The sequence below is a fragment of the Colius striatus genome, chromosome 1 (assembly GCF_028858725.1).
Source record: "Colius striatus isolate bColStr4 chromosome 1, bColStr4.1.hap1, whole genome shotgun sequence".
Classification (NCBI taxonomy): domain Eukaryota; kingdom Metazoa; phylum Chordata; class Aves; order Coliiformes; family Coliidae; genus Colius; species Colius striatus.
The window spans coordinates 108984767-109012592 of NC_084759.1; the positions used below are offsets into that span (position 1 = coordinate 108984767).

Below are 27826 nucleotides of genomic sequence, written 5' to 3' on the forward strand. Positions count from 1 at the left end.
ACTTTGTGTTAGTACAGTACTTGTGTTGAAGAAATGTACTTGAGTGGTGCCCCATGAGAAGGGCTCTCAAGGTCTCACCAGGAAGCGATAAAGTCTGGTGATGGTATCAGACATTCTTCTGTCTGGGCATTAACAAATCCAAGAGCCAGGAGAGTACTGGCTCTGCTGCTAAGTCACAACTTTTACCCATGTGCAGGGCTGAGGTTAATCTAACCATGGCCTGCACCCAGGAGGGTCAAGTGGCCCATCACCGTTTCCCTCAATTGCAGAAGGTCAGAATTCTGGCCTCCTTTCTTTGTTGGGAGGATTTTTTTCCTATTAAAGGGAATTACCTGCAGGCAGGGGTTCCGGGTCTCCTTCCCTCAGGAAAAGAGTAGTCACTTGGTTCTGGTTGAATGCTTTTCTCTGTTACAGCTAATTACTGGTGATTGAAATACGAACAGTCGATTCCACAGAGCGCATTCCACCCACCCAAAGCAGATTTTTGGCACAGCATGTTTCCAAGAAGGTGTTGTGTTTTCTGACTTCTGAAATGAGCATTTTATTTGTCAAATACCTCAGCACAGTTCAGTTTTTTAATTGAGGAAATATGTGTGTTTCATGGTTGTCATCAACCAGCTTTGATTTTTCATTTTCTACATATAAGAGAAGGAACTGAATAAGCAGAGGTACGGATATGTCTCTCCCCCTTCCTCTTTTAAGCTCTGCATGTATTGGTGGCAGTACCATTATTGTCCTCTGTCCCCGCAAAGAACAGAATAGCAGGCCTTTCTGAGTCACTTTTTTGCCATTGTGTTTATACAGCGATGGCTTAAGTTTTTCCCTCTTTTACATCCCCACCCAATATCCTGCACTCTTGCCTGTGCAGCAGGTCCCATGATATTTAGGTGTGCCATTGCTCGGTCTTTCTCTGCTCCTGTTTAATGGTATTTGCGGTGACATCTGAAGAATACTGATTTTATGATGTCTGGCCGTTGATGCAGGGATGTCCTTCTATGGGACGGAAGGTGTAGCTGTGTGGATTTTCCTTCCATGTCAGGAAGGAAGAGCTGCTAGGTGTCCTTGTGCTGCGCATCAGTGAGGGGAAGCAGAGGCTTCTGTCTACACTCCAGATCAAGAGCCATTTTTTTTGCTCCATTTCCTGATGAATTTAGGTCCTTGTACTTCCTCATTTTTTTTGTATTCAAAGCCTTTGTCCAAACGAGGAGGGAGAGTTGGCTAAGAGCTTACTTTTTTAAATACAAAAGTAAGGGATTCTGCACACCCTCACTCCCCACCATGCCCCAGCAAAAGCACTGAAGCGCTGAAGTTACTGGCCCTTCCCTTTCAGAGTAAGAACCACAAGCAACAGGGACACGGTGAGAACATCTTACACTGGACTGTGCTTCTGCAGAGAACGTCCCTTTTGGGAGGGAGAAGCAAGTTCTCTGCCAACCGAGTGCTACAGCTGCACTGCTCAGGTAGTCACCAACAAATTGGCAGATGTGAGAAGTGTGGAAGTCACAAGCAGGATACCCAAGTGCCACTCTCTCATTGCTGTTGAACACATCAGAGAGAGATGTATCTTGGTGTCACCTGTACCTGACGCGGCTTTTGTCAACCAACTCCATCACCTACCTTGATGCTACACAGCCTGTGTTTTTAGCAGCTGGAAAAATGGTGTCTGGGTCTCACATGAAAGGCTCTACCCCATCACAGCATGTGGAACAGATATCTTTTGTTACCGAGGAGAGGAAACTGAGTTTACCATTTATTCTTTTGTAAAAGGAGGAACCCAGGGAAAAATGTGTTACATATGAAATGCCTGTGATAAACAGAGCAGCTCACCTGGTACAAAGACCCAGATATTAAGCTGAAAAGGTCTCATGGAAACCATTTGTGTGCAATTTACTGAATAAAGCATAAGGCAATAGCAAACATGGTTCATAGTATAAGTGCTTGGGGAAAAAAAACAAATAACTTGCCCATCAAGAATATTAAACCAAACTGATGGTGGACATATTTGTCAGTGAAACATTTTGTTTCCTTTAGAAGGAGTTAAAAGTGTCACAGGACTCTGTGGTGATGTAGGAAGATGTGGCTCAGCACAAAAGACAAAGCCCTCTTAAGGAGGCTGTGCAATCATCAGTCAGGAGCAGAGGTAGAGCAGGGGCTAGTCAAGAGGGAAAACGTGCCAGTGCAACTGTTAGAGCTGTGGCGTGGCTGGAGAGGTGAAAAGACAGCGTGGTTGTAGCAGGGAAGGAAGCATGGTGCTGAAATTGAACAAAGCAGACATGAAAAAGGCATGAAAAGAGGGTGTTCAGCCTGGAGGAAGCTAGTAGTTTGTGCTGGAAGGAACCAGAGTAGGCTGAAAGAGAAGGAAACTTGAAAAGTATGAGACGCCATTGCCCTGCAATAAGGTCAGGCTGCCTTTGGAAACTGCTTTTTGTGTTACCTGTGTTCTGCTTGCAGCCACAAGGCACAAGCACAAAGAGCTTTGTTTCCTTATCACCCACCTTACCTACTTTTCCCTGTTAAAACACCCTCCATAAGAATATTCTAAAGTTCCTATTTCACCTCAAACTATGGGAAAGCAGTAAGAAAGCTGAGAGGCAGCATGACTCTGCAGGAGTAGAAAGGGAACGGTGTCTTTTGTTTTTTTTACTAGCAACTTGATCCCTATAGCCTCTCATATCTCAATCCTCTATGAACTGCTTTTAATCTTCCTACTATTTCTTCCATCAGTTTCTCTCTCGAAACGTACCTGCTAGGAAAAAAAAAATGGAAATGGATGGAATATTTTCTAGCAGGATAAGCAGCTCCAGCAGCAAAACGTGCCAGAAAGAGGGCAGCATGGTGCTTTCAGACTTTAGTCTGCCCTGCTAACCACACACATGGACAGAGCAGTAAGGGAATGGGCGCAGCTTGCAGAGGGACAGAGTGAAAGGGAGAAATAAATCTGTCAAACTCAGGGCACGACTGAGTTTGGTTAGTATGCAGAGTCACTTAGAAAGCCTGTTGGGGCTTGGGGCTTTTTCCTTTTTTCCACTCAAAATGAGAAACCACTTTTTCCTACACAGTAGGCAAGAATATCACCCAGATCAGATGAGTCCTATCCACCGTTAGCATCCTGTAGGGAACTTCCTTCAAGTCCTGGCTGGGTAGAGAGAGCACTGGCAGAGAGCAGCAGTTGTTCCCCACAAATTAAATCCTTCTGTGGCTGTGAGGGACTCCCAAGAACCTGAAGAGCTATCCCTAAGCAAGCATTCATAGGCAAATGTACGAACGCAAGAAGGCCTGTGTTTGTGGAGCAAGGCCCTGAGGTGCAATTTCATCACAGTAGATACACACGAGAGAACTGCTGAGTGTTCTGGGAATTCAAATGGGGCTTAACAAGTGTGGGTAGAAGGGAATGCCTGTAGGATCTCGCACGTATGCGTGAGCTGCACTGTCTCAGGCGTGCTCCTGCGTCTCGTGAGTAATGTAACGGAGGAGCTGGATGGTGAGTCCTAGGCTGGTGAGGCCACGCTTTTGGGAGGGAAAGGGTACAAGAACTCCTGCCACTGCTGCAGGTGAGCAATATTAGTGAGCTGTTAGGTGTGCTGTCAGTACGGATTGTTTCCCACAAAGTCTCATAGCACTGACAGGAAGCGAGAGGCGTACAGGCCCACCTCGAGGTGCATGTTCACGTAAAGTGTGCATTATTGCCTCTTTAGGGGAGAAGGCACACGTATCTGTGATGGTTGAGTCCAAATCCAAAGCCTCTCCGGCACAAAGAGCTGTCCTGGCAGGTACCCGTGCGAGGCTGAATGTAAAACAAGTAACTGTTTGCAGTTGCAACATGGAGGCACAGCCTGACATGGGGTTGTGTGTCAGGGTGTCGGGTCTCCCGAAGGCTGGCTCTTCGGTGCTAAAGGGGTAGGTGAGCACGGGCTACCTGCTAGGGTTCTGCAGGCCACCCACGTCTTCAGAGAGGCAACATCAATGCCCGAGGGTTTGAACCGGTGTGTCGATGCCAACAACTCTCCTCTGCCTCTCTGCAGGTGCATGGAGGGACCTTCCAGCCGGAATTCCAGCCACCCCGTTGTAACGAGTCCAACCCTCAGCTTCTGTGGCACAGGTGGGGGATTGTATTCTTTCACAGAAGGTTATATTGTCAGTCTTCTCGAGCAGAGTTTTCTACTGCTGTCATCCCCTTTCAGAGAGCCAAAGGGTCAACGCAGTAAGCATTGCTGTGCAACGACTAGTGGGGACTGCAATGAGGAATACATAGGATTAGACACCTGAGGAATGCAAAGAAAGGATTTTACTGATTTTCTCCCCTCTTCTGCCAGAATGTCGCAGAGCCGAGACAAACGAGGATCACCTGCGGTAGCCTTCCACAAGAGGGCTTCAGTTACAGCAAAGCCGGAGCTCTTCAAGGCCAGACAGCTGAAGGCGGGCACTACTGTGAGCTACATAGCAGCTCAGCTCCCTCTTTGAAACCCTTTGGACCACACAGAAGTGCTGTCCCTCCGTGAAGTGAGGATAAGTGCTGCCCTATTTAAGCAGCAACAAGACAGAGCTCAGCACATTGCATGGTTCCGAGATGAGGGCCAGGTCCGTTCCCCACCTCCATCCCTGCCCAGCTTCTTCCATCCCTGCTCAGCTTCCATCCCTGTCCACAGACAGCAACCCTTCCAGGCACTGGAGCTGGGAAACAGCAGTCAAGTACAGATAAAACCTGGCAAACTTTTACAACAAAATTGAGATGTGGCAGAATGGATTTATTCAGTAGCTGAAGTCCCGCCACTCCCATCACAAAACCCCCCTAGAATTCATGCTAACCAAGGCTCTAGTATCTGTTCCAGATAGGGCCTTTCCCAGAGGAAAACATGAGTGGGTGGGCAAGTTTGGAAATGAGACGAGTGGCCTGAAGGATATTTTCCCCTCCTTTCTGTCTCAAAAATGTTAAGCTTTTAGATTACTGCAACGCATAGCATGACAAATTCCTGACTTCTAGGACTCCACAGCATTGCCCTGGCAATTCAGCATTGCTGTGGTGAGAGCAGGAAGTGCAGTCACCTGGATAATGATGTGAATAAATACGACCAGTGAGCTGCTAATCTCTCCTTAAGTCTCTTGACTTGAAAAATGTCTTTTTGGAGGACACAGCCCTGAACAGAGCTAAGCTTTCAAGCCAAAATGAATCTAATGCTTTGTAGTCATAAAACCTTGGTAAGCCAGACTTTTCCCCAGGCCATCCTTCACAAGACCTCATTATGGAAAATAACTCCTTTTAAAATCTGACTGTTTTCTAGGCAAGCCTTAGAGGCGAAACTTTTCCTTCTCCATCCCTCCAGCTGCTGAAGGCAATGGAGATATCTAAGTGGATTGGCATTGTGAATCTTATTGGGAAAGCTGGAGTTGCTCTCGTGTTGTTCACCTCTCCCTCACCACCATTTGTTCAGTCCTTTGTTTCTACCATCAGCGATGTTCCCGTGCAGGCACATCAGGCATGTGGCTCACCTAGAAATAACTTCTAGGGGATAAATCACATGTGGGATCTGCAGTAGTGGTGAGCTACTCACAAATGAGTCCAACATGACAGGAGCTAAAAGACTGCCCAGTTCTTAGCTGAGAGGCCCATAAAATGAGCATGAGGGCAGTGGAAGGGGATGTCAGTGCAGATCCTGACAGATGGATGACCATGCTACAAACTCAGGTATTAATGAGCTTCCTTACACAGGTTCAGAGGAGACACTGACAATGTGTCGAATGTTCCCTTTCTTTCATCTCTCTCTTTCTCTCCCCCTTCATCCCCATTTAGTCCCTAAAAAATTATGTTAGTTAAGGCAATGAATGTCACAGAAACTTACACACTATCCATTCAAGTCACATTCTGTGGAGAAAACAACTGAGCAGCCCAGGAAATTTGGTCCTCTTATCATTTTTCACTAGATTAATTTCTGGAAATTGGAAATAACCCAAACAAAGCAATGCCCTACAAGCAACATGAGCATCTTTCCTCTGGTTACCTGACTGAGAAACACCATGTCCCCTAGTTGGCAGTATGGCGTTACTGCTTTTTTTTACCCTAAAGGGCAGCGCATGCTCCTACTGAACGCCAGACATGGTTTTGTGAGCTGACACTGCAAGAGAGTGTAAAAGTACTTGAGAAGCTATTTTGCCAAGAGAATAATGGTGAAGAAAACTACCTGCAAACGCCATCTGGTCATACAGATGATGTTTCAGATGTCACTTTAGAGCTCGCAGGTGGCTTCGTACACTCTTTTGTACTCTCTTCCACTGAATCCTGAGGCCTACAACAGTGAGAACAGACTGAAAAAGAAGTTCCCTCATTAGTACTTGCAATTGCAGAAGACATAAAGTGCTGAATCCACATTTCTTCTTTAACAAAGTGTAACTGAGAGTAGGAAGAAAGGGCAGAAGAAACTAAAGAAAAAGAAATCTTGTAGGTCTAGTTACTTCTGGTTTTCCTTGGCAGGACATCCCTGCAGTACATCTGAATGTGGCTGGCCCATAGCCATGGTCCGAGCTGATAAAAAGCTCTGTTATATATAAATGTTATCTATACAGTGTCATAGGAATAAGCCAATTATCATTAGCACAGGGCTACGGCCTCAGCCTAGCACAAGGACAGGCTGCTATATGCTAAGGTGTAGTCAGAAGGGAAACCATGGTGAAAGTGCCACATCACTATATAGAATCGTAGAATCACAGAATGGTAGGGATTGGAAGGGACCTTTAGAGACCATCTGGTCCAACCTCCCTACAGAAGCAGGTCTACCTAGGTCAGGTCACATAGGAACATGTCCAGGCGGGTCTTGAAGACCTCCAGAGAAGGAGCCTCCACAGGGAGGGCCCTGGGCAGCCTGTGCCACTGCTCCCTCACCCTCACAGTAAAATAGCTTTTTCTTTTGTATAAATGGAACTTTTTGTGTTCCAGCTTCTTTCCATTTCCTCTTGTCTTACCAAGCGGGTGAAAGAAACTCACTGTTAGAACCAGCCAAGTGACTCTTTCAGTACTTTAAAGGAGTCCAGATTAAATAGATCCTCCTAAAACCTCAGCATCTATGAATGACTCTGGTTTTAATAATTCCAGTTGAATCTCTCTGTACTACTACAAATATTTTGTACTCGCACAAACTTTCCAACTTGGATCCTAAGCTGTTCTTTAAGTGACCTCTACTCTCGGTCTAATCTTGGTGCTTTGCATTAAAAATTGAAGAGACAAAAAAAAAAAAAAGAAAAATCTCGAGAGTTTCCATTCTTAAATTACTGCAAAGATGGGCTGTGGGCTCCTCAAAGTAAGGGGGTGTGAACCTCAACAAAGCACTTACGTGTTCTGGTCACCACCACAGTCACACATCTGAGAACTCTTATTTCCGTTTTGCTCTGTCTTTCTGTTCTTCCCTCCCACACTTCAGCTCTTTGACACATGGCTTTTTGAGCTCAGAAACCACTCCTAGCATCGAGGCTGCTCCAGACTCAGCTTTCCATATACCAAAATGACAGAGCTACTTTCAGAGCTATTCTGAGCTCCAACAGTAGCTCTTGAATTTGACCTGTAGCAACACCACCAGCAAGCACTCTTAGGACAGGTATTTCCCTTCCCAGAGAGGAGGCAATGCACAGCAGCATCAAAATGTGACAACTGGGAAGTTGAAGTTCCACCTTTGGTTTCTTACAGTATACACCTGGTCTCAAAAGTGGTTGTACAAAATAGCACCACCTGACCTGGGAAATCTGCTCCCTGTGCATATCAGGAAAATGATACTGAAAGGGAAGTTGCAGTCTGTGCAGCCAGGTCCCACGCTGTTACAGGGGAACACATTCTACCACAATGCTGTGCTTTTTACATCTACTTTAAAAGCAATTTTGTTTCTTTATAAAAGGCTATCTCAGAATGCTCCAGAATCTTGCTAATTTAATGGTAAAGAAACCGGATTTGTTTGGAGCCAAAACTTCCAATTCCAGTTCATTTTTTTTCTACAATGAGAAATAAATTTTCCATGCAACTAACAGCACAGACTGTGATCAGCTGTGATTTTTCTTGGTTCCAACCTGTTTGCTGCATTCCCATTGACATAGCCCCGGGGAGCAGCAGAGAAGAACCAGCACTGGTGTCAGAGGCACATGAGTGGAAAATGAGGAGGTGCACAGGTGTAGCCAAGTCACTGCTTTCCAGAAACTTCCTTTTTTTAAAAAAAAATAAACCACCAAAATCAAAATTAGCCCAGCCTGACTCAGTGGTCACATTGGTTTTTGAAGGGATGTGGTTGGTGGAGAGGGGAAAAGAAAAAGAGTTATGCTACCTCCACACCTCTGACACAGGAGAGAACTTGTCTGAAGTTGAAATAGAGGTAGCATAAGGCAAAACCATGCCAAACTTAAGTGTGTCCCTACATGAGCTTAGTCCCTGCTTCCTAGCAAGTAATCTCTTTCCAACAGGGACCTCTTTCCCCTGTGACCAGGATGAGCTAAGGTGCTCAGACTGGTGGCTTATGGTTTAAGTGAGCTGAACAGAGCACTCTCGATGTGAGAATCTAGCCTCCAGACTTGACTTCCCCACTGACCTGTCAGAGCTTGCTTTGGTGGTGTCTATAACTTGTTGCAAGGCCTGCTGTCCTTCTCCAGGACTGCCAGAAGGGTGTGGATAGGACATCTGCTGCTGTTGATTTTCAGTAGTGGCTGGGTGCCTAGCTGCCCTTATAAATCCATTAGATGTCTGCGCACATCTTCAGGGGCTTTCTGGCCAGGTCAGCTTAGACATGATTAGGATCAACAACTAATAGTTGTTGGTTGTTTTTCTGAGCCACAAAAAAATAATTACAAAATCTATTCAGCTTGGCAGCTAACCCTGAGATGCTTCAGATTCCCTTTGCCATTGAAAAAAAGCCCTGGAGAGGTGTCTGGTGTTCCTCATAGAGGAACACCATGTATGCCTCATAGAGTGGGAAAAGGCACCTCATCTGTGCCAGTTTTGGCCACATGAAGAAGACAGATCCTTCTCTCCCGATTAGGATTCTCCTAAAGGTGGGACATTGCTATGCTTAAGTCCTTTCTGTGGCCCTAGCACTATGTATTTTTTTTAACTTTAGCTCTGTGACTTTTCTAAAGAATTGTCTAAGAAGGATGTGTAAAGAGATCCCATTCTGAAACTGCTAGTGCTCTGTTGTATCTATCAGAAACATCAAGGTTCTTGGCATCTTCAAGCACCTTAATACAGAAAAATGGACCTTTGGGAACCTCTTCAATTCCGTAGACCCCTGGTTTTGGAAATAATCTGACCTGCTGTCAGATCTTGCCATCACCCTTTCGCTCTCAAGCGTGAACCCTAGTGCTGCCTGCACACAAAACATAGGAAAGTCCTGAGCTGGACTTAGATTTTGTGACAGTAGATGCTGCATGGAAAGGAAAAAAAAAAAGGAAATGAGAAGAAAGTACAAAAATATGAGGAGTGCCAGTACAGTTTCTATAAACGTGTGTTTTACATAGAAACTCCATGAGCAGTAACTGTTTCTTGAAAAAGGAGCTACACTTACCATGCCTTGGAAGGTATCTTGCTGCTAGGGTGATAGCCAAAAGGAAGATGATAATGATGATACTTGTAGCAGTAATGACATTGTAAGATGGAGGCACAGTAGGGACAGCACAGCCCTCTGGTTTTGCTGAGACAAAAGGAATGAAACATAAATAAAAGATCTGACAACAAATAGGCATTTTCATGTAAGAGCAGGTACATGAATTTTGGTTGTTCTGGCCAAATTCTAACTCAGATATTCAGCCTGAAAATTTACCTATTCAATAAAGAGTCAGACAAACCTGGCGTCTAGATTCATTCCATTCTCTCACATTTGCTCTGTGCGGAAATTTTGTGCTGCTCTGTGCTGAAATTTTTTCTATCCACAGAATTTGAAATGCTGGATCTTTGTCCAGAATGGGACTGAGACAGGCAATATTTAAAACCACATAAACTGCTTTTAAAGCAACTGCTTAGACTTGCTGGAAAAGCCTGAGTCCATATCTAGAAAACTTCCATTCTCAAAGACATGCTGCAGTTTTTCTAACTGTTTTCACCAGATTTATGCCTAATTTTGTTTTCCCTCTGAATTCATGGGTGACAGAGAATGATGCATTAAACAGACTAGAACAGACTGCTTTCTTCATGTGTGGCAGGAAAAGAGTGTTGTGGCAGAGCTCTGTCTCAGTGGGTCTGAAGACTTTGGCATTTCACCACTGCTGCTGACCACGTTCTGCCACTTGGACATTAAGAGCAGATAATGGGCAGTACTTGTACAGCACAGGACAAGCCTAATACTTCAGGAGAAACAGACTTGGGGTCTGTTCATAGTTCTTCAGATTTTCATCCTCTGCATCTGGCACAATTAAGCCTCATTCAGCTTCTAAGACACTAGCCTGACCCGCTGCACAATCTGTCTTCCCCTCTACTGTAGTGGGATTTGCCTCCTACATTTACCAGAGGCTGTGTTCTGCCTGGAAGTCTGTGTCTGTGAAAGACACATAGCAAAATGGGGATGGTTCCACATGTTAAAAATCAAAAAGTGGGGCTTTTGTGACTGCTGTTGTCACTGTTGATTGCACCCTCCTGTGAGGGTGATGGAGCACTGAAATGGGCTGCCTAGATGGGTTTTGGAGTCTCCTTTCCTGGAGACATTCAAAACCCACCTGAACAAGTTCCTGTGTGACTTACTCTAGGTGGCCTGCTCTGGCAGGGGGGTTGGACTAGATGATCTTTTGAGGTCCCATCCAACCTTTAGGATTCTGTGATTCTGTGAATCTCTGTGATATCTGTGTGTCACTATTATTACCTTTTTTTGTTCCTCTCCTTTTCTATGTATTATGATATTCAAAACCTTCTTCCACTACCACCTCTAGGGACATTATGCACTGCATCCAGCAATAACCAATGTTCATTAAGCACTAGTGTCTGGCTTCATTCTGCAGCTGAATGGTGCTTCTCTTCACAAGCCTCTTTGATTGACAAATAAGGTACCTTGATGAATAAGGTACAATTTCATAGGAAAAATAGTGCTCCCTTAGCTTCCCTTGAAGGTGCCCTTATCTCTATGGTAAGAACAGCAGACCCAGAGACATTTCAGAATACTTTTTTGGTAGCAACATTAAAAGAAATAAATCCTTTTGGCTTTAAGAATTTTCTTGCAAATCCCCTTCTACTGCAAAACATCTGCAGTGTAGCGTGCTGCTTTCTCTTATGCTGCTTCCACTTGTGCCTCAAGCTTTTCAAAGCACACACTTATCTATTATGTTATCACTTTTAAGCCACACACAGTGATGGATTTTTTTCCATATGAGATAACCCTATATTAAATATGTGTATGAAAGCAGAATTTTGTCTAGACCCCAGCTGACAGTTTCTGTCACTGAATCAGGGACAAACATGGTTGTTAAACGGGGAAATTCTTTTCAAGTGCAACCTGTGGCTTTTAAGGCACACACATTTCTCAAGTCCCACTATTTGAATACAAGGCCTGTGCCACGCAACTGGCAGCAAGGCCACTCTGGTACAGAGGAGCACTGAATGGTGGCAACCCCGACGTGTGGGAGCCACCAAGGCTGTCATCACCAGATCACAGTGGGATCCAGTTGCCCTCTCAGCCCAACGGTAATTCACAGTAGACCAGCAGGAAGACAGTCTGCTGTCAGTCTCTGCTGGTAAATTACTGTTGTAACTCTCCTGCCTTACAGCCTTTGAAATGTTCTGGTGTGCAGCTCACAGGTGGGATCATTGGGGTCATACCTGAGTGACTAGATACACAAAATCTACTGATTTTCCAGAGAGGCAACTTAGCAGATTGAACAAAATAGTTTTGTAACACAAACTGGTAATAAAACCTACTCAGAAGCAAACTGCTGGACTTGGTAAAGCCATTGTATTTCACGGTGCAAGTGAAGTTGGTGTCTTTGGTCACGTTGAGCTTGAACTTGCCAGTGACGTTGTACGGGCTGAGGCTGGACTCGGAAACCCAGCTGACATTCCATGCCACAGGCTCATTGTTGAGAGCTCCAGAGATTTGGGGTTTGGGGTAACCTCCATGAGAAGAACATCTTACCACCATCTCAGTTAATTCACAGGAATCAGCGGATACCTCTGCGCTTACATTCGGCTCACTGAAGTCAGCTGAAGCAAGAAAAGTGAAGTTACCATTCAGGCATATCACAGCGAGGGCTGCAGTCTTTATCACTCTCAGCCAAAGCAAAGGCTCCCCTATGGGGCACTCTTCCTCTGTCATAACCTGTTTGACTTTTCTTGTGCCTTAGCCTTTTCCCCAGAGCCTTGACTGGATATGGCCTTGGTCTTTGCTGCTTATCCTCCCTGAGCAATAAACAGACTTTATGTTCCCTACCTCTCCAATGCTGCCATTTCTCTCTACTTATAGGAGTCTGTGAAACAACAGAAGAAATCACAATATGGGTAGGAAAAACATAGGACTGAATAAAACCCTACATTACAGACAATGGTAGACAATTTCCTTTTCCCTCCCTCATTAGTTCCTTTCCAGCCAGAAGCTCCCAGTGGGGCCATCTTTGCCAGGAAAGATGTGCCACATGTTGATCTCTCAGGTGAGGTGGCCACCAAGAGACTGGATTACATTTTCCGTATGAAAGCTCCTCCCAAAGGCCCAGCTGAGAGCAAGACCAAGTCATGCTAGTCATTGCAAAACTGCACAGCAATGCACAGGTCCCCTAAGACCATATTCTCACTGGACTTTTTGTCTCACTGCCAAAGACAGTTTTCAGAGGTTTCCCACCCACACAGTTTGTTCCATGTGTTCCCACCTGGTCAGATGCATTGCTGCAAGTATTTGTGATGCTGCATGGTGAAATGTATGAGACGACTTGATATGGGTGAAAAGGGAGAAGAAAGGTGGTGTTCTTCTCATCTTGCTTCTCTTTGCCTATCTGCTTCAAAGTGTAAACAGTTGCATGGATACAACTGACAATGTCTACAGGTTCCAATGAACAGCTCGGGATGAGAGGGAAGAGGAGGCAAGAAGGGGCAAAACAACTATTTAAAGCAATTCTCTCACTGGAAAAAAAAATCTCAGTAGGATCACATCTCTAGGAGTAGAGGCACCAGTCAGAAAAAGAAACGCTTCCTGGTGGGCATGAGTCACACCACCACCGCTGCTGCCAAAGGGACCAAATTCTCCCTCACAATCCTGCCAGCTGTAGGTCCACCGCCTGCACACCCTTCAGGCACTAGCCTCAGCTGTGGCAAAGCCAGGTAGGGAGCTGCAGCAGCCTGCTCAGCTCACTGCAAGACGACTTCCTTGGGAGCAGCCAAGGTTTGCCTGTGATCGCTCCCTGCCCGACTCACCATTTGGAACATACAACTGCTGGGGTCTGCACAAGGCAGACGGCCTTGCGGTTGTAAGCACATGTCCCACGGCTTTTGCTGACCACAAACCCACAGTGTACACTTCCCAGCAACTAGTGAAAGAAATTTGCTCAACTTTGCATGGCCAACCGGAGGCAGATGAGGAGAGACCAGGATTTCTTCCCAGGCCCACTCTCTGTTCAGCAATACAGCATTGATATCCAGCCTGGAAAGTCCCTTCAAACATCCCAGCTGTCTTCACTGAGACTCTCTGATCAGGTGCCAGGGAGGAATGCTTTTGTGCCTTTTTCGTGTTAACCCAATTCCAGCAGCTTTCCCTTTCCTCGTCCCCACTCACTTTACTAAAGGGAGCAAAAGTCTACCATAATCATTACAACTGGCCTGTTGAGCTAGAGAGGGGATTTCTGGAAGGAAAGAAACCAGAGTATTTACGGGGAGAAAAAAAGTTGTTTCACATCTTTCATGCAGTTAGCTCCTCAGCCTTCACCACTAGAGAGGGTGCTGGCAGTGCACTTCCCTTTTTTCATATCAGTTCCCAGAAAGATCACTAAATTTGTCTCCTTGCACATATGCCCACCATGTCCTCAGGCAAACAGGCAATGGACAAACCTCAGCAGTGTGGATTTTTTTCTTTTTTCTGACAAAAGTAATTCCAGATGGGGCACTCTCATTGCCTGAGTTGTCTGGAAGATTCCTGGAACTCTCTGCTGCTAAAGGTATTAAAATGTATGTTTGTATTTATATATGTTAGCAGCATCTCTGCCTTGGGTTGAAACCAATCACCACAAAAACAGTGGTGGAAATGGAAAATCTTGTCAACGGAACTTTTTGTAGCCTCCAAGAAAAGATTCAGATTCATTTTGAGCAAAGGAACTCGGGTTATTTCTTTAAGGTAAAAAGCCTCAAATCTCCAGCTGAGTTCAGCCTCAGGTTGTGGAGCTGCAGTGCAGCCGGTGAGCTAGCCAGGCCCCTCGGAGAGGCTGGGCTCCCCAAGGGTTGGGTGCAGGGCTGGGATGCTGCTGCGGCCACAGAGAAGCAATGCCATCCCATTCCTCTTTTGGCTTGAATGCTTCCCTTGCACCAAGGGCTTGGTCTCTGCTTTTCCCAGAAGACAGTAGGGAGCAGGACAGTCCTCACCAGCAGCAGTATATGGGGAGGGGACTTTTCCCAAGAGAGAGGCATTAAGGCGAAGAAGTCAGTCTGGTGGGAGGAAAGGTAAATTTTCTGCATCTGGAGTAACTATGGAACAGTAAGGAGGGAGGCTGCTGGAGTGGAAACAGTTAACACACCCTACATCAGGTGTTGGGAGGCAATCCACCTACCTGTAACAAGGAGTATGACCGGCTCATTGCACAGAACAACTGAGTCCCCGTTCGGTGAAGAGCTGAGGCGCTGTACTACACACTGGTAAGAGCCATTGTCGAGGATTTCCACAGGGGACATCCAAAGGGTGAGGTTCCTGGTGTTTATCTCTGTCCGATTCTCATACTGCTTGTCCTGGGGCATCTTCTTCCCCTCCACGTAGGCGAGCACTACCACCGTAGTGTTCTTCTGCCAGTAGACCCGGTGACGCTGTAGGCTTTCGGAGGTGGGAATTTCATGACAACAAGGCAGGCCAACTTTGTCCCCTGCTTTGCTTTTGACTATTTTGACTACATTGTTCTGTGCATAGCCTGTAGGTGAGGGAGGCAAACAAAAGTCATGGAGGCAGTGGGACAGCCTTGTGCCAGGGCCTGCTGTATACAGCTCACTTCACCCAGCTCAGCTCTGCACCCACAAATGTTCCTCATCACCCACCGAGCTGTCCACAGCTGCAGCTCTGCGCTGAGGAGAGGCCTCCCTTGGCATTGGCTAAGTGATGCACCGGCACTACTTAGGATCTTGAACTAGCAGGCACACAATGATTTCTGCATGGATTACTGAAGGCAAAGGCAGGACAGTTTCCTGCCTGAATGGAAATTTTGCTGGTCCCTTAAAAAAATGCACACTTTATAGTAAAAGAATGGCCATTATTAATGAAAAGAGATAAAACCATACATGCCCAAAGCACTCTCTCTTCTGTTCTCCCCTTTCAGAGCTCAACATTTGGATAGTCTTTGTCACCCTCTGGTGGGTTCCCTGCATGCCAAACAGGGACACAGTGGACTATTAGTTTGGGGGCTTTGTTGTTTGTGTTTTTTTGGAAAGCTGATTTTTTGTTTTGTTTTGTTTAAAAACAATAAAGAAAAAAACCCAAACCAAAACCCCAAACCTTTCAAGATCCCAGAAGCTAGGAGGAACCCCTTGATGATAAGCAGTGATTACAGCTACACTGTCATAAGCCTCCCGGTGCTATCAAATGAACAATTTTCCCAAATCTAGCTATAACAAATTTATATTTGTGAAGGCCCACAGGCCTCCCCTGTGATTGCTTGCATACCAGCACAGGCATTCCTGACCTCTTGCCCAGTGACCCTGTCTGTGCCATAGGTAGTACACAAGCATGTGCCTGTAATAACAAGCTGAGACTCTTGCAGTGGGTGCAATTTTGATCAGATTAGCACTAGTCCTGCTTTTGTGTAACCTTCAAGGTGATACTTATCCCTGCACATCCTGCTCTGTTAGTCCAGAAGGTCAAGTTGCTGTACAGTTTGCCCTGCTTGCTTCAGGCTCACTACCTTAGCACGCATCTCCAGTAGTGGGAGGCAGATACCAATCTGTTGCACTCCGCTGACTGAGAGCAGAAAAACAAGGAAATAGGTAGCCTCAGGACAGAGAAGATTGAAATGCCTTCTTCCTTCGCCGTGGAACAGACCTCGGTAAAGGCATCTGAGAGAGAAAGCAGAGAAGTCCTGACCAAGCGGCATGCAGTAGCACCTGCCAGTGAGCTGAGTGCTTCACAAATCTGAGTCTGAGGACTGCTTCCCCATGGTCTGCAAAGCCTGGCTGATGCTGGCTCACACATTACTGGCACAGCTAATGCCGCTGCTAGCTGCAGCCACGCCGGGCACAGGCACAGAGTGTAGCACTCTGCGTGTCATTGGGATGCCGTGACCTTCAGGCTGAGCCGAAGCACCCAAAACAGCCACAAGCTTAGTATCCACCAGGGCTCGTTGGCTTAGTGGTGACTAACCATGACACTCACAGACCCTTGGGACTCCATAACACAGCTGGCAGCGAGACCCCTCTGGCGCACCAACCTGTCCCCTGCAGCCCACCTCAACAAACTGCTTTGCAGTCCTCCAGCTGCCCAGGATGGAGGGAGTCAAACAGATGCTCAGCCAGCGTGCCAGCACGGCCAGATCTTGAGGCAGCATCTGGGGCTACTTGGGGCTGAAGTTAAGCCCAGACAGAAAGCCTGGGACAGGGCATGAAAGAAGTTTTCACCTTGCTCCCCTGAGGCACACCTACCCCTGTCCCACTTGCACACTTTACATTAAATCTGTAGCAAACACTGAAAACTATCAGGGAGGTTCTGGCAACACTACGGAATGTTTTAAATAAAGAAAACAGAATACATAATTAAAGCTCAACAGCTTCACTGGTCTTCCAAAGGGAATGGTTCAAACTCAAGTTATTTTCCCCCCACTACCTGTACTTCCCCTTAGAATGCATTGCAAACTGAGCAGCCAGCCTGGGGCAGGCCAGGAGCCCACTCAGCCCGCTGACCTGTGTTAGCCAGCAACTGGTAGTAAAATGGCAGAAAAAACCAGTTCCTCCACATGGGAGAGGGAATGCCATATCCTGCCAACCTTTGGCACCCAGGAATTTAGGGAATTCTTGACATCAGCAGTTGAATCGGTACTGCTAGACTCGGCCTTCAGGAGAAGTCCCTGCCCCTTCAAGGGTGCATGTGTAGTTTTGGCTTCTAAACACCCCGAGAAGATGAGATGCAGGATTTGATTACAGGCCGTGTGAAAAAGCATTTCCTTCTGTTCACCTTAGAAGCAGCCCACTTCAGGCTGCAGTCCTTGAAGTTCCTCCTCCTGTGTGTCTGCGTTTATGTGTGCTCGTGTTCTTTTTTTTTCCCTCAACCACACCTTCTCTTGTTCTCACAGTTCAGCTCTTACTATTGCTGGAGGGACTCACAAGAGCAGCCAGCCAAACTTTGGGATTGTGGAGCCTGATAAAGACAATTTTCTATTTTCCTTTTCAGCGACAGGGGAAGAGTAGGCGTATAGCAAAGGTCAGGGTGACACTGCATCATGAGTTGCATGAGGTTCTCTGTGCCTTGCCCCTTTGAGTCTCCTTTGCAACCAAAAGGAGAACAAAAACCTTCTTGGCAGTACATGTGCTGGGGCTGGAAACTCCTGCTTATGTCACATCTACCCTTAAAAGGCTCTGCACCCTTGAAACTGCAACCTGAATGCTGCAAACCTGAAGGAACCAAAGTCCATGAAGAGTCATTCAGCCCCACAAAAGTCCCCTCTCATTTTAAAGGTGAACTGCAAAGCAAAAATGAAAATTCAGTTCTGTCCCATTTCTGTGCTGAATGTTCTCTGTAACCAGGCTGTGGGGGATGGATCCATTGTGGAAATAATTTCTAATGACTTCCCTGGGAAAAAAAGACCCCTCCTCTTCCCACCGCCCCGAAGCCCACCCACTCCCTTGTTGTGCATACACATCGCTCTGTTGCTGGAAGCTCATGGCGTGTGGCAATGCTAAATTGATGGAAGGGCTGACTTTCTGTTTCCCAGGCAGAAAAACATGTCTCATTCACACTGTGCCTGTGCTGCAGATGCCCCATATGGCAGGGCTAATTAGAACAGAAAAGTGAGCGTGGAGGAAACCCGCTCTTTTTTGTTTGCTCCAAAAGTCAGCAAGCAGGAGAGCTATTGAGCCCAGACCCATATTTCCTTCACTCCTTACCCAAGCCACATTTCAGAAATTCCCTGTCCACAGAGCTTGGTTATCCTGACCACACGTACAGTCAGGTGGGACAGAAGACTGCTTCAGAGACTGAATTCCAGCAGAGACATTTGACTGCAAAAAGCAGTAAAAGACTATGCAGCACTCTAGAGAAGCGGTGTTGAACTGATGGAAACAGAAATTCCTGATGAACAGAAACCCCAAAGCCATTCCCTTTCCCTTCTATTTCCCATTTCTCTGCCTTTCTGAATGGCTTTGTCCTTTTTCATTCTTACCTTGCATTACCTCGCCTTGCACATAACCCGCAAAGCAATACATATGATGGGAAAAGGTCCTTCTTGGAGGGCCTGGAGTCATTTGTCCCTGGTAAGGTAAGACAGTGGATCTGCACATTTTTTCAACTGATAGTCCTGCAAAAAGCTTCAAGGCCAATTGTTGGTGGCCTTCCAAAACCAGAAGGGTCAAAACAGTCTTGGGTTGCTTTTTTTTTTCCCATAAGGTTCTCTATTCATCTTTGCAACAGCAGCTGGTCTCTCTGCTGTTCAATTATTGGCATTGCTGACTTTGCTAAGGACCACGCACCTGGGACCCCCGCTCCGCCGGGATACTGATACGTCTCTTGCCCTCCGCCTGTGCAGGGGCTGGAAAAAGGTACTTGGGGCAGCTCTGGGAGGAGGTGCACCTCATGTGGTGGCAAGGCAAAGGCACCTGTGGTATTTAGGGCTCAGTCAGCTGAGGAAAACGTATCTGGTGGAGCTGCAGCCATCTTCTGGTGGCCATCCCCTGGGGTTGCTGTGGGAATCACACCCAACAGTCCCTGGGTAATTCTGCAGCTTAGGGCCCTCATTTTCGGTGAAAAGCCCATTCTCCCCAAACTTGCAGGATTTATCCTTTGAGGACGAGGCAGTATGTTACAGGGATTTCTGAGTAAGACATTGAATCAGTTGAGAAATTTTTAAAAGCTGAGTCTTTCAAGGACTAGGCACTCTCCCTTGATCTTTATCCCAGGTGATTTTGCCACTGAGGAATCAGATTCTCCCCAAGCTTTCTGTGGAGTTAAAATTCTGCAGACATCCTATGCTACACTGGAATACATGAAGAAATGCCTTGTGTTTAAATCAGTGTTGTGACAGACTCCTGTGAATACACTGTTCACAGAAAGACCCTATCAGATGCCCAGGTAACTTACATGTGGAGCCATTGTTCATCAGTGCATGAAAACACTGCCTTCCTCTGCATTTCTCTGTATGTACCCCCTGCAATGTGAAGGATGGGATGAAACACAGAAAAGCAGGTGCTGGCAGGCCCTGCTGCCAGCTGGCTGCAGGTGCTGGCTGCCCTCTTTAAGGAGTCCACGACTGCATACTAACCTGGGCAGGAGCATCTGGCAAGTGTCCTAGGCTCCTTCTACTCAGACTCCCCTCCAGCAAGTTGAGGCATGCAAAGGGAAGTCTAGGCACGCAGAGAAAGGAGGACCAGCCCTTTCCTCTTGCACAACCCCAAGTCTATCTTTCCGGTCACAAACCACAGGGCTGCTGCTCTGGCAGAGAAAAGCAGCTCTAAATCCAGATTGTTTTGCTCATGCCATGGTGACCTTCTGCAGGGTCATGTTCCCTTACTCATCCCAAATGCAGTGAGAGAGAGGAGCAGAAAAGACGTCCCTAAGACAAGCGACGCACGGTAGCAGTTCCGCTCCGTCTGGCTTCCCCGTACCCACTCGAGCTAGTCAAGCATGCCCACAGCAGTGAAGTGGTAGGATTAATCCCAGCTGATGATGGTGGCATGGCAGGCCTAAGGTAGGGAAATGAATTGAAGAGATTTGTTTCTTAAAGTTCATCTCTGCTTACTTCTGCACTGTAACCTCAGAGTGCCCTGCCTGGAGCAGCATAGCAAGGGCACGACACTACTTACTTGGCTTTATGTACTCTTGGCTTCATGTTGCCATACTCCTAAATAAAGCAGTGGCCTTGCTTTGCCCAGCTCTGTGCTGCTTGATTTGAAAATAATTATACCATCCCCAAGGCATTTTGGTGCCTGGCTCCTTCATCAGCCTTCATTCCATTTTAATGCTGTTTTGTTTCATGTGCAAAGCCTTTAGGGAAGAAACCCTTGAAGTCACAAAAGTGGCTGTGAAAACCAGAGGACATTTTCCTGCCTTTACAGACAGAGCACCCATTTTTGCAGCCTGATCTAGGTTGACCTGCTTCTGCAGGGGGGTTGGACTAAATGATCTCTAAAGGTCCCTTCCAGCCCCTACCATTCTATGATTCTATGAGTTTACGGTTCTGTGAAAACGGATTTCACATCCCCCTGATCACCTTTTTGCCATGAAGCCAACAAGGCAACACGGCCTAACAGGGAATGAAAGGAAGCGTGAGTCATGACTGAGTCTGACTCTGTCAAAAACCTGGCTTTAAAGGAAAGCAAAACTCTATTAATCACAAAAAAGTTCCACTATCTGCAATTAGCAAGTGAGAAAAGGAAAGGGAATCTGAAATACTTTGGTAAAGGGGCTGGCAGCAGCCTTGGGGCAGCTCCAGCCAGTGATACCCTTCCCTCTTGCTCCAGCTCATGTTTCGGTACTTCTTGAGATAAAGATCTATTGCTTTCTGAGTCACTGCTGCCCTGGCTGGGACAAGCCCACCACCTGGGTATGCCCAGTCCGCTTTGTTTACAACATGAGTAAGATTGCAACTCTTTGCAAGTCAGCCAGCAAATTTTAGTCTTGGCACTAGCCAGGAGGTCAGATCCAAGCAATGAGATGGAAGATGAGAGGCGAAAGTACTTGGGAGTGGGATGGGGACTACATCGTGTCTCAAGATCTTCCCCTTTGCTGCGGAACCCTACATGTCTCTTGGGGAGGAGAGGAAGGAGGGCTTACTTGTCTCCCATGCTGCATACTGGCAGGGACACTAGTGATGGGGCCAGAAGGATGTCTTTGATTTTGTGAAAGGAGCAAAGGGAAGAGTCTTTCTGAAACTTCTCTTTTTCTGTTCCCAGCACGTGGAGTGGGTGACCCCATTAGGATGACAAAAGGGCAGAGTGGACAATGAATCTGAATGTCCTCAGAGCATTTGCATATTTTAGTTCTCGAGATCCAATTCCTGCAACTGGCTCAGCACTGTCATGATTTCCTGGTTTGGGGCAGAAACTAGATACGGCTGTTGTGTAAGACAGGCCTTTGGGGGAGATTTGTCACACACAAAGACAAAAATAAATTTGTTATTTTTTTTTTCCCCTGCAGGCTCTGTCTCTTGCTGACTGGATCACTTTGTACTTCCTCTATATTCATCTCCCAGCAGAAGATGTTCTCAGATCTTTTCCCTAATCCCTCCAGTACCACTGCCATGCATGCTGCCGTCCTCGCAGCACAGCTTTTCAAGTTGAGGTCCTCCCTGCTGCTTAAAGCTGCAGTTTTCTTCAGTACTTGCCACATTTCATTGCCTTGCTTGCTCCCCCAAGTAGCCAGCCCAGTCTTGAAACTAATAGAAGGTGACAGTGCTGACTAACCAGGAAAATCAAGTATGATACCTCTCACATAAGCCCATTCAAAATTAGAAAAATTACTTTTAGGCTCTTAAAGTACTTGCCCACAGCCACAGCAATAGTCACCAGTGCAGCTAGCAATGATACAGGCCTGGTAGCCATTATCTTGTTTACAAAAACCTGGTCTCTGCTTAGACACTAACTCACAAACAGCTCTGCAGATGATGACCTTGACAATAGTCCCGAAGCTGGAGGACTGGCTGGATTAAACAGCCCTACATAAGAGTGCAGCATGACAAGTGGTAATTAACTAAGGGTGACTAAGGAAACCAGACGAAAGCAGCCCAGAGGTGTCTGAAAGCTGTAAGAGCTGCAGAGAGAGAGAAATGTAAGGCATAGGGCAGGGGCTGCTGAAGACAGCCATGGGGATCATCACAGGGCAGGGCAGTGTGGGCAAGGCACTCTCTTGGCTCGTAGGAGGCAGGGTCTTGTAGCGATGTCTGTTCAGACTGAAGCCCTTCTCCCAGCACAGGGATGAAATCCTGTTTGCTAGGCATTTAAAACTGCCCTGCTGGAGAGTACTTGCTCTGGTGAGAGCAGCGGTGCACAGACACACTTGCCTGGATGGTCTTTTCTAGCAATGTTTTGTACGATACAGTAGCATTCTGGGCTTGCCAAAAGGTGAACATCTTTTGAGCACAGTATAGCTAGAGATGCCACCATTAGCCAGTAGTCAGCACTTTTGTTTTCAGCCAGGGAGTCCCCTGGGACCAATGATATTTTAAAAGCATAACAGTGAAAAAAGCAGAAGCAAAGCCTGTGGCATTTCCGTGTTGGGAAAGATTTACATATTCTCAAACGACCTCCTGAGACTCCCGATGGTGATGGCCCTCCAAGGGGACAGAAGAGCTACAATTAAACATAAAGTTAATTTATTTGAAAACAAAAATGACCTCCTTTTGCCAAGCAAACAGGCTTCACTGCATTCAGCACATTTGCCTTGCTATCTCATGCGAAATACATCTATGTGCGTGTAGCACTTACAGTAGCAAGCACGTGTTAAAAATGAAGGAGAGTTTCTCTGAATGTGGAAATTCTCTTCCAGCCTGACACAACGTTAGACAGGTTAGACAAACTGGCACTGATCTCATGCCTTCCTCACATAAGCAAAGGGGATCTGTCTCCCTTTTCCCTTCCAATCCTATGTGCTCCTACTGCTTTCCCTGTAGATCTCTCCAAAGGCTGGTTCAATGTGCCACATCAGTGTAAAACAAGGGGAAAGAAAGGAATCTTTCTGCTAAGCTGGAAGGTGAATTAGGTCATCCAATGATCAGACAGGTACCAGAACTATCTGAGGGAGGAGCAACATTGTACCTTTTGGTGGCAATGTCCCATTTGGCCGCCTCATCTGTGTAGCCTTGTCTGCCTCTCCCTCCTACACAGCATGGGATGTAAAAGCAAACTGTCATTGAAGAGAGCAATCTGACCCCTGCAGAAGACTTAACTCATCACAAGTGAGGCAGAGGGATAACACTGTCAGTGGCAGCCTTCATTTGTGTCAGATTAATTACACCCATCAAACCACACTTGTAACTAAGAATTGAGGCAGCAGCGGGCAGGAAAGGTGTGAGGGTGTACAGGGTGGCAACTTCTGGTAACCTACTGCAGCATGTAAAAACCTTCAGCCTCAAACTTTGCATGTTTAAATGCAGGAATGTCTGACATTCATGCAGAAAAAAAAAGGTTACAAATGTCTCTGTGATCCAAGAAATGCAAAAAAGCTGTTGCACTCAGACTAATGTGAGCTCACCAGAGTTATCTGGGCTCATTCTTAGGTAATGGGAGAAAACAAACAATGTAGGTGAAAGGAATGTTACAAACTCTCTATGCAGGCACATAACTGTATTTTGACTGTGTAAGGATGTAGCTTGTCTATCTTTAATTTTCTGTTTTTTTTCTAAAGAATTCTTTAATTTACAAAAACCCACAACACAAGAAGTAAAACAGAGTCCATAAGCAGAGTCGGAGCATTTAGCTGAGTTTCTGTTTCTCCAGACAAGCTGTTAGCTCAGCTTTCACTCTGGATAGGTGGACAGATAGACAGAAAAAGGAGTTCCTTAGGTCTGTTGCTCTTGTTTTTTGAACTAAAGACATTTCTTCTCTGCATGTCTGGAACAGGAGGAGAAGGAAACTCATCCGGAAAAAAATCCAGAAATTAAAAAACCAGATGAAGGCAGCAAAAGCAGTAAGGCAGAAACTCAATTTGCATCCCGTAATCAAGTGGGCAAATCCGGTATGTAAAGAAAAATTTCTGCCGTCTTTGTGATGAAATCTGCCCTAGACACAACCCATACCAGAGCTAGCATGGGAATTAAACACCAAGCACCTAAAGAGCACTGCTAGACACTTCAATATTTGAGAGGGGCCACAAAGCAGGGGATCTTTCTTGTTCTCAGCCCTCTTTGTCCCTTTCTCAAACGCAGCTCCACTCCGAGCTCTTTATTGGCAAGAGGGGATTCCCAGAGTGAGCTACTTGTGAGCCAGCGCTCACTCGCAGTGCGGAGGGAAGTGGATATTCTCTCCTTTCTCAACTCTCCACTAACTTAGAAAAGTTGTAGGGATTTTCCTTGAAACTTCCCAAAAAATGCCATCATTGGGAAGAAACCAAGAACTTAGTGGTCCTCAGTGGGGAGAAAAGACTCCAGGAAGCTTGAAAGGAATACTCTATGGACGCAAAGCCAGGCTCGCTGTGTCCTTGCAATTGGTGCCAACGCCACGTTTGCACACAGGGCTCAGAAAGATCAGACTGAGTAAAATCTAACAACATTTTCCTAGTGTAACAAACTGGTACTGAGAACATCCCGCAATTTGTAGATAGGTGTGACCTAGATTTGTAGATAGATCTATTTGCAGATAGGATGCAACCCATTGGCAATGCGTCGAGGCAGCAAATAAAGAGGTTTGTGCTGCAATCAAGGCTGTTCGGTCGCTTTTCCACTGTGCTGAAACAGTAGGGTGTTCATGAACATCACTGTCTCCAGCAGCAGATGACATCCCAGAAGCAGCTCTAAATTACACTGTCATTCAGTGGATCACCTCAAGTGAACCTCAGCGTAGCAAAATTCATTTCCAGGGGAAACAAAAGTCTCTGTGCAGCTTGAGCTGGATTTCCTATGAAATACAGCCTTTAAAACACCTTATCTAATTTAGCCCCATTACTGTCTTCTACTGCTATGATGTAAAAAATCAGCCTGGCATTCCCTATGTTACTACTTCATGCACACAGGGTATACAGAAAGCACCTGCTTTCACCATCAGCTAGCCATGCAACCCGACCTTTTGGAGAGCTGCGGCATGGAGGTGAGCAACCACCAGCACACCTGGGCTAAACCCAAGAATGCAAGTTGTGGCCACAGGATCTAAGGGCCGGCCTTGACTGTGCCTCAATGCGGTCATGAGCAGTCGCATGTGGTGTCAGTTCTGTAAATGCTGGCCTCGGTGACCTTAACAACACGTGGAAAGATACTGGCAGGGCAATGGCAGACTTCCAAAGCTTCGCTACTTTGCCATGACAAGGTCAAAAGTGGGTCCTTGTGGTTCCTATGGGTGACCTAGGCAAGGCATTAGCTACAAATGTCAGTAAAGCTTTTAAACTCACTCATTTGTGGCTACTGTATGTGTATTTTCAAAGGTCACTAATGTAGGAATAACTCTTTTTGGAGAGAATGGCGACAGTGTAAGGATGCATGCATGCAGAGAAAGAAAGGAAGTGCATCTGCTATGCTGTTCTTTGCCAACCAATCTGCTCCTGAGGCATCAGGACTTCCACAGCCTCATTGCATGGGAAGCATCTAACAATTATGCCCTAAAAGCTGATACATTGCTTCTAAAATGGCTTTCCTTTTTTTCTCTCTGACTCTTGCAGAGTTAAACTCCAGAATTTTGCGATTTCTCAGATTTGGAGAGCTAAGTCATCTCAGCAACAGGATGACTTGCTGGCCTATAGATTTGTGCCTTGTGTTTCCCAGCCCAGGCATCTCTCCCCATTCCTTCCAGCCTACTCCCAAGGCCTCATTGCCCCACACTCCTTACAGCTCTCTCGCAGCTGTTTCCTGCCCTTTTTATTGTAAGGCAGTGCCGTGGGCTGTGGCCATTCAGGTAGCTTCCACACAGCGGGCAAGGATGCCACATCTATGCCAGCACTGTCTTCCTGTCAAATTTGGATGAAACTAGGCAGAGATTTCACAACTATGAGTAGAGGCCTAAGACACAGCTGGAGAGACAGAAATCAGGATAAACTATGATCCCCTATCATTCCCTTAGTAAATGATGCTGAAAAAAGTACAACTATAGGAACACATGCTTTTCTATTATCAAACTCTTATTTCTGGTACTGGATATTAGCATGCACCAGACTGTATTTCCAAGCGTTGCCAGCCTTTGGCCTTGGAATTAGTATGCTTTTTAGAGAAACTATATGACTGGTGAATCACCACATGCTCATAATTACATTAATAACACACCACAAACTCTTAAAGTACAGAAACAGTTCTGCACATGATATATTGTTTCCCCATTGCAGTACATTAAAAAATATATCTATGCTTGACACGTGCTTTGCAAGCACAGAGGAAGGGGCAGGAGTGTGGGGGAAGACAGGGGAGCAGAGATCTCAGTGAGTGGCATTTGAAGTGGTTGCTTTCTTTATAAGTGAAGTCTTCTATTCAATCCCTGTTAAATTCTCCAGTTTTGTTTTAAGATTCTGTGACTGAAACTCAAAATGAAACTCAGCATCAAAAATCTCCCAGTTTCACAACATCAGCATCAAATACTCCTAATTTTGCATCACTTGATTTTTAATCAAAGCTTCATTTCAGCCCAATTTTGTTCTGGAGTATCATTAGCTACAATGGAACAACAAAGTTGCTGATAAACGCAACCTGTTTTGCATCCACAACAAACCCCAGCTCAGAAGTGAGTTTTGTGTGGTTTCAAGGTTAACACTTCATATAGCTGAGAAGACTCATCCCAAGCCTCTTGAGGTCAGGAGGGACCTGTGGACTCCAGTGAGTCTTGCGGCAGGTCCTGGAAGATGGATTGAAGATAGCCCTTGCAGTCCTCCGACAGGGACTTGTTGGAAAGGCATTTGCTCTGCGCTGTGCTGCCTGAGTAGTGGAGAGCCCGCTGACCCATTGCCCTGTCCTGCCTTCTGCACCATGCACTTACTTTCAGACATCCTAAAAAAACTACAGAAACCACCCCACCACAGAAGCTGAAGCCCGAGGGACCGTGCCATGCATTCCCTGCAGAGGCCAGCCACTCCACAAATACTCGCCTTCCTTGCATCTTGGCTGGGATGGGTGATCAACTTGCCCCTCTGGGAGCTGTCAGCTTGGTGAGGCTGAAAGCTGACAGGTCCTCGGCGCCCGCCAGCACGGTCAGCAGAGTCAGCCACCCTAGACCCTAGTCCAGCCTCAGTCCTGGCAGATACCACCAGAACAAGTGCCCTTGTGGGCTGCTGTCCCCTGCCAAGTGTCATGGGGGTGCTGCTGCCCACTCAGTCCCAGCATACCGCCCTCCCACCCTCCCACACCAGCCGCTCCTGCTTACCTAAACTAAGGCAGAGCAGCACGAAGAGCCCAAGACCCAGCCACCTCCTCGAGGCCAGCGCTGGTGAGGTGGTGGGCAGGCACGCCATCTTCCTGTAACTCCTGGGACAGGAGCAGAGTGAGACACGGTTAGGAAAATGGCATCTGAGGAGCCACAGCACTCACCGCCTCATCTCTCTCCTTCCTGCTCCCACTCTACTGCCATCCCAAAAATCCATCAGCACAAGCCCAGCCCACCCTGCTTTGCTGCATGGTGCCCCAGGGTACCTGTGGCTTCTGTGGGTGAGTGGCCCTGAGGCCACCTTCTGAGGCAGGGAGGAGACTGGGTCCTCAGTGCCGGGCCATGGGTGTCTGGCTCCTGCTGCAAGCACTCGCTCCCCACCGCAGCACAGGCGGAAGGCCGGGCGGCGTGAGGCCTCATAAGTCACCTCACGCCCGCCCACGGCTTCCTCATGGGGCATACGTAAGCCTGCAGTGCCTGTCGCCCCCGCTAACCCAGGGACGGGTGCGCACAGGA

The 27826-nt window shown here is 46.6% G+C and overlaps 1 protein-coding gene across 1 annotated transcript; it reads right to left on the bottom strand.

Annotated features, from left to right (window-relative positions):
- Nucleotides 1–493: 493 nt before the first annotated feature.
- CD80 (CD80 molecule) lies at nucleotides 494–27685 on the bottom strand. The gene is made up of 7 exons (XM_062002814.1): nucleotides 27577–27685; nucleotides 27311–27411; nucleotides 14689–15039; nucleotides 11864–12145; nucleotides 9528–9653; nucleotides 6177–6281; nucleotides 494–4232 (listed from the first exon to the last, which is right to left on the bottom strand). Exons 2-6 carry the CDS (start codon nucleotides 27396–27398, stop codon nucleotides 6217–6219), a joined length of 912 nt encoding a protein of 303 aa, XP_061858798.1. The 5' UTR covers nucleotides 27399–27411; nucleotides 27577–27685; the 3' UTR covers nucleotides 494–4232; nucleotides 6177–6216.
- Nucleotides 27686–27826: the final 141 nt, after the last annotated feature.

What these genes read in the sequence shown, in the direction of transcription:
- CD80 (XM_062002814.1), bottom strand. Translation starts at nt 27,398, where the DNA reads ATGGCGTGCCTGCCCACCACCTCACCAGCGCTGGCCTCGAGGAGGTGG. An exon ending in GCTGCTCTGCCTTAGTTTAG is followed by an intron (nt 15,040 to 27,310) that starts GTAAGCAGGAGC and finishes CCTCACCTACAG; the next exon opens with GCTATGCACAGAACAATGTA. An exon ending in AAGATACCTTCCAAGGCATG is followed by an intron (nt 6,282 to 9,527) that starts GTAAGTGTAGCT and finishes TCACTGTTGTAG; the next exon opens with GCCTCAGGATTCAGTGGAAG.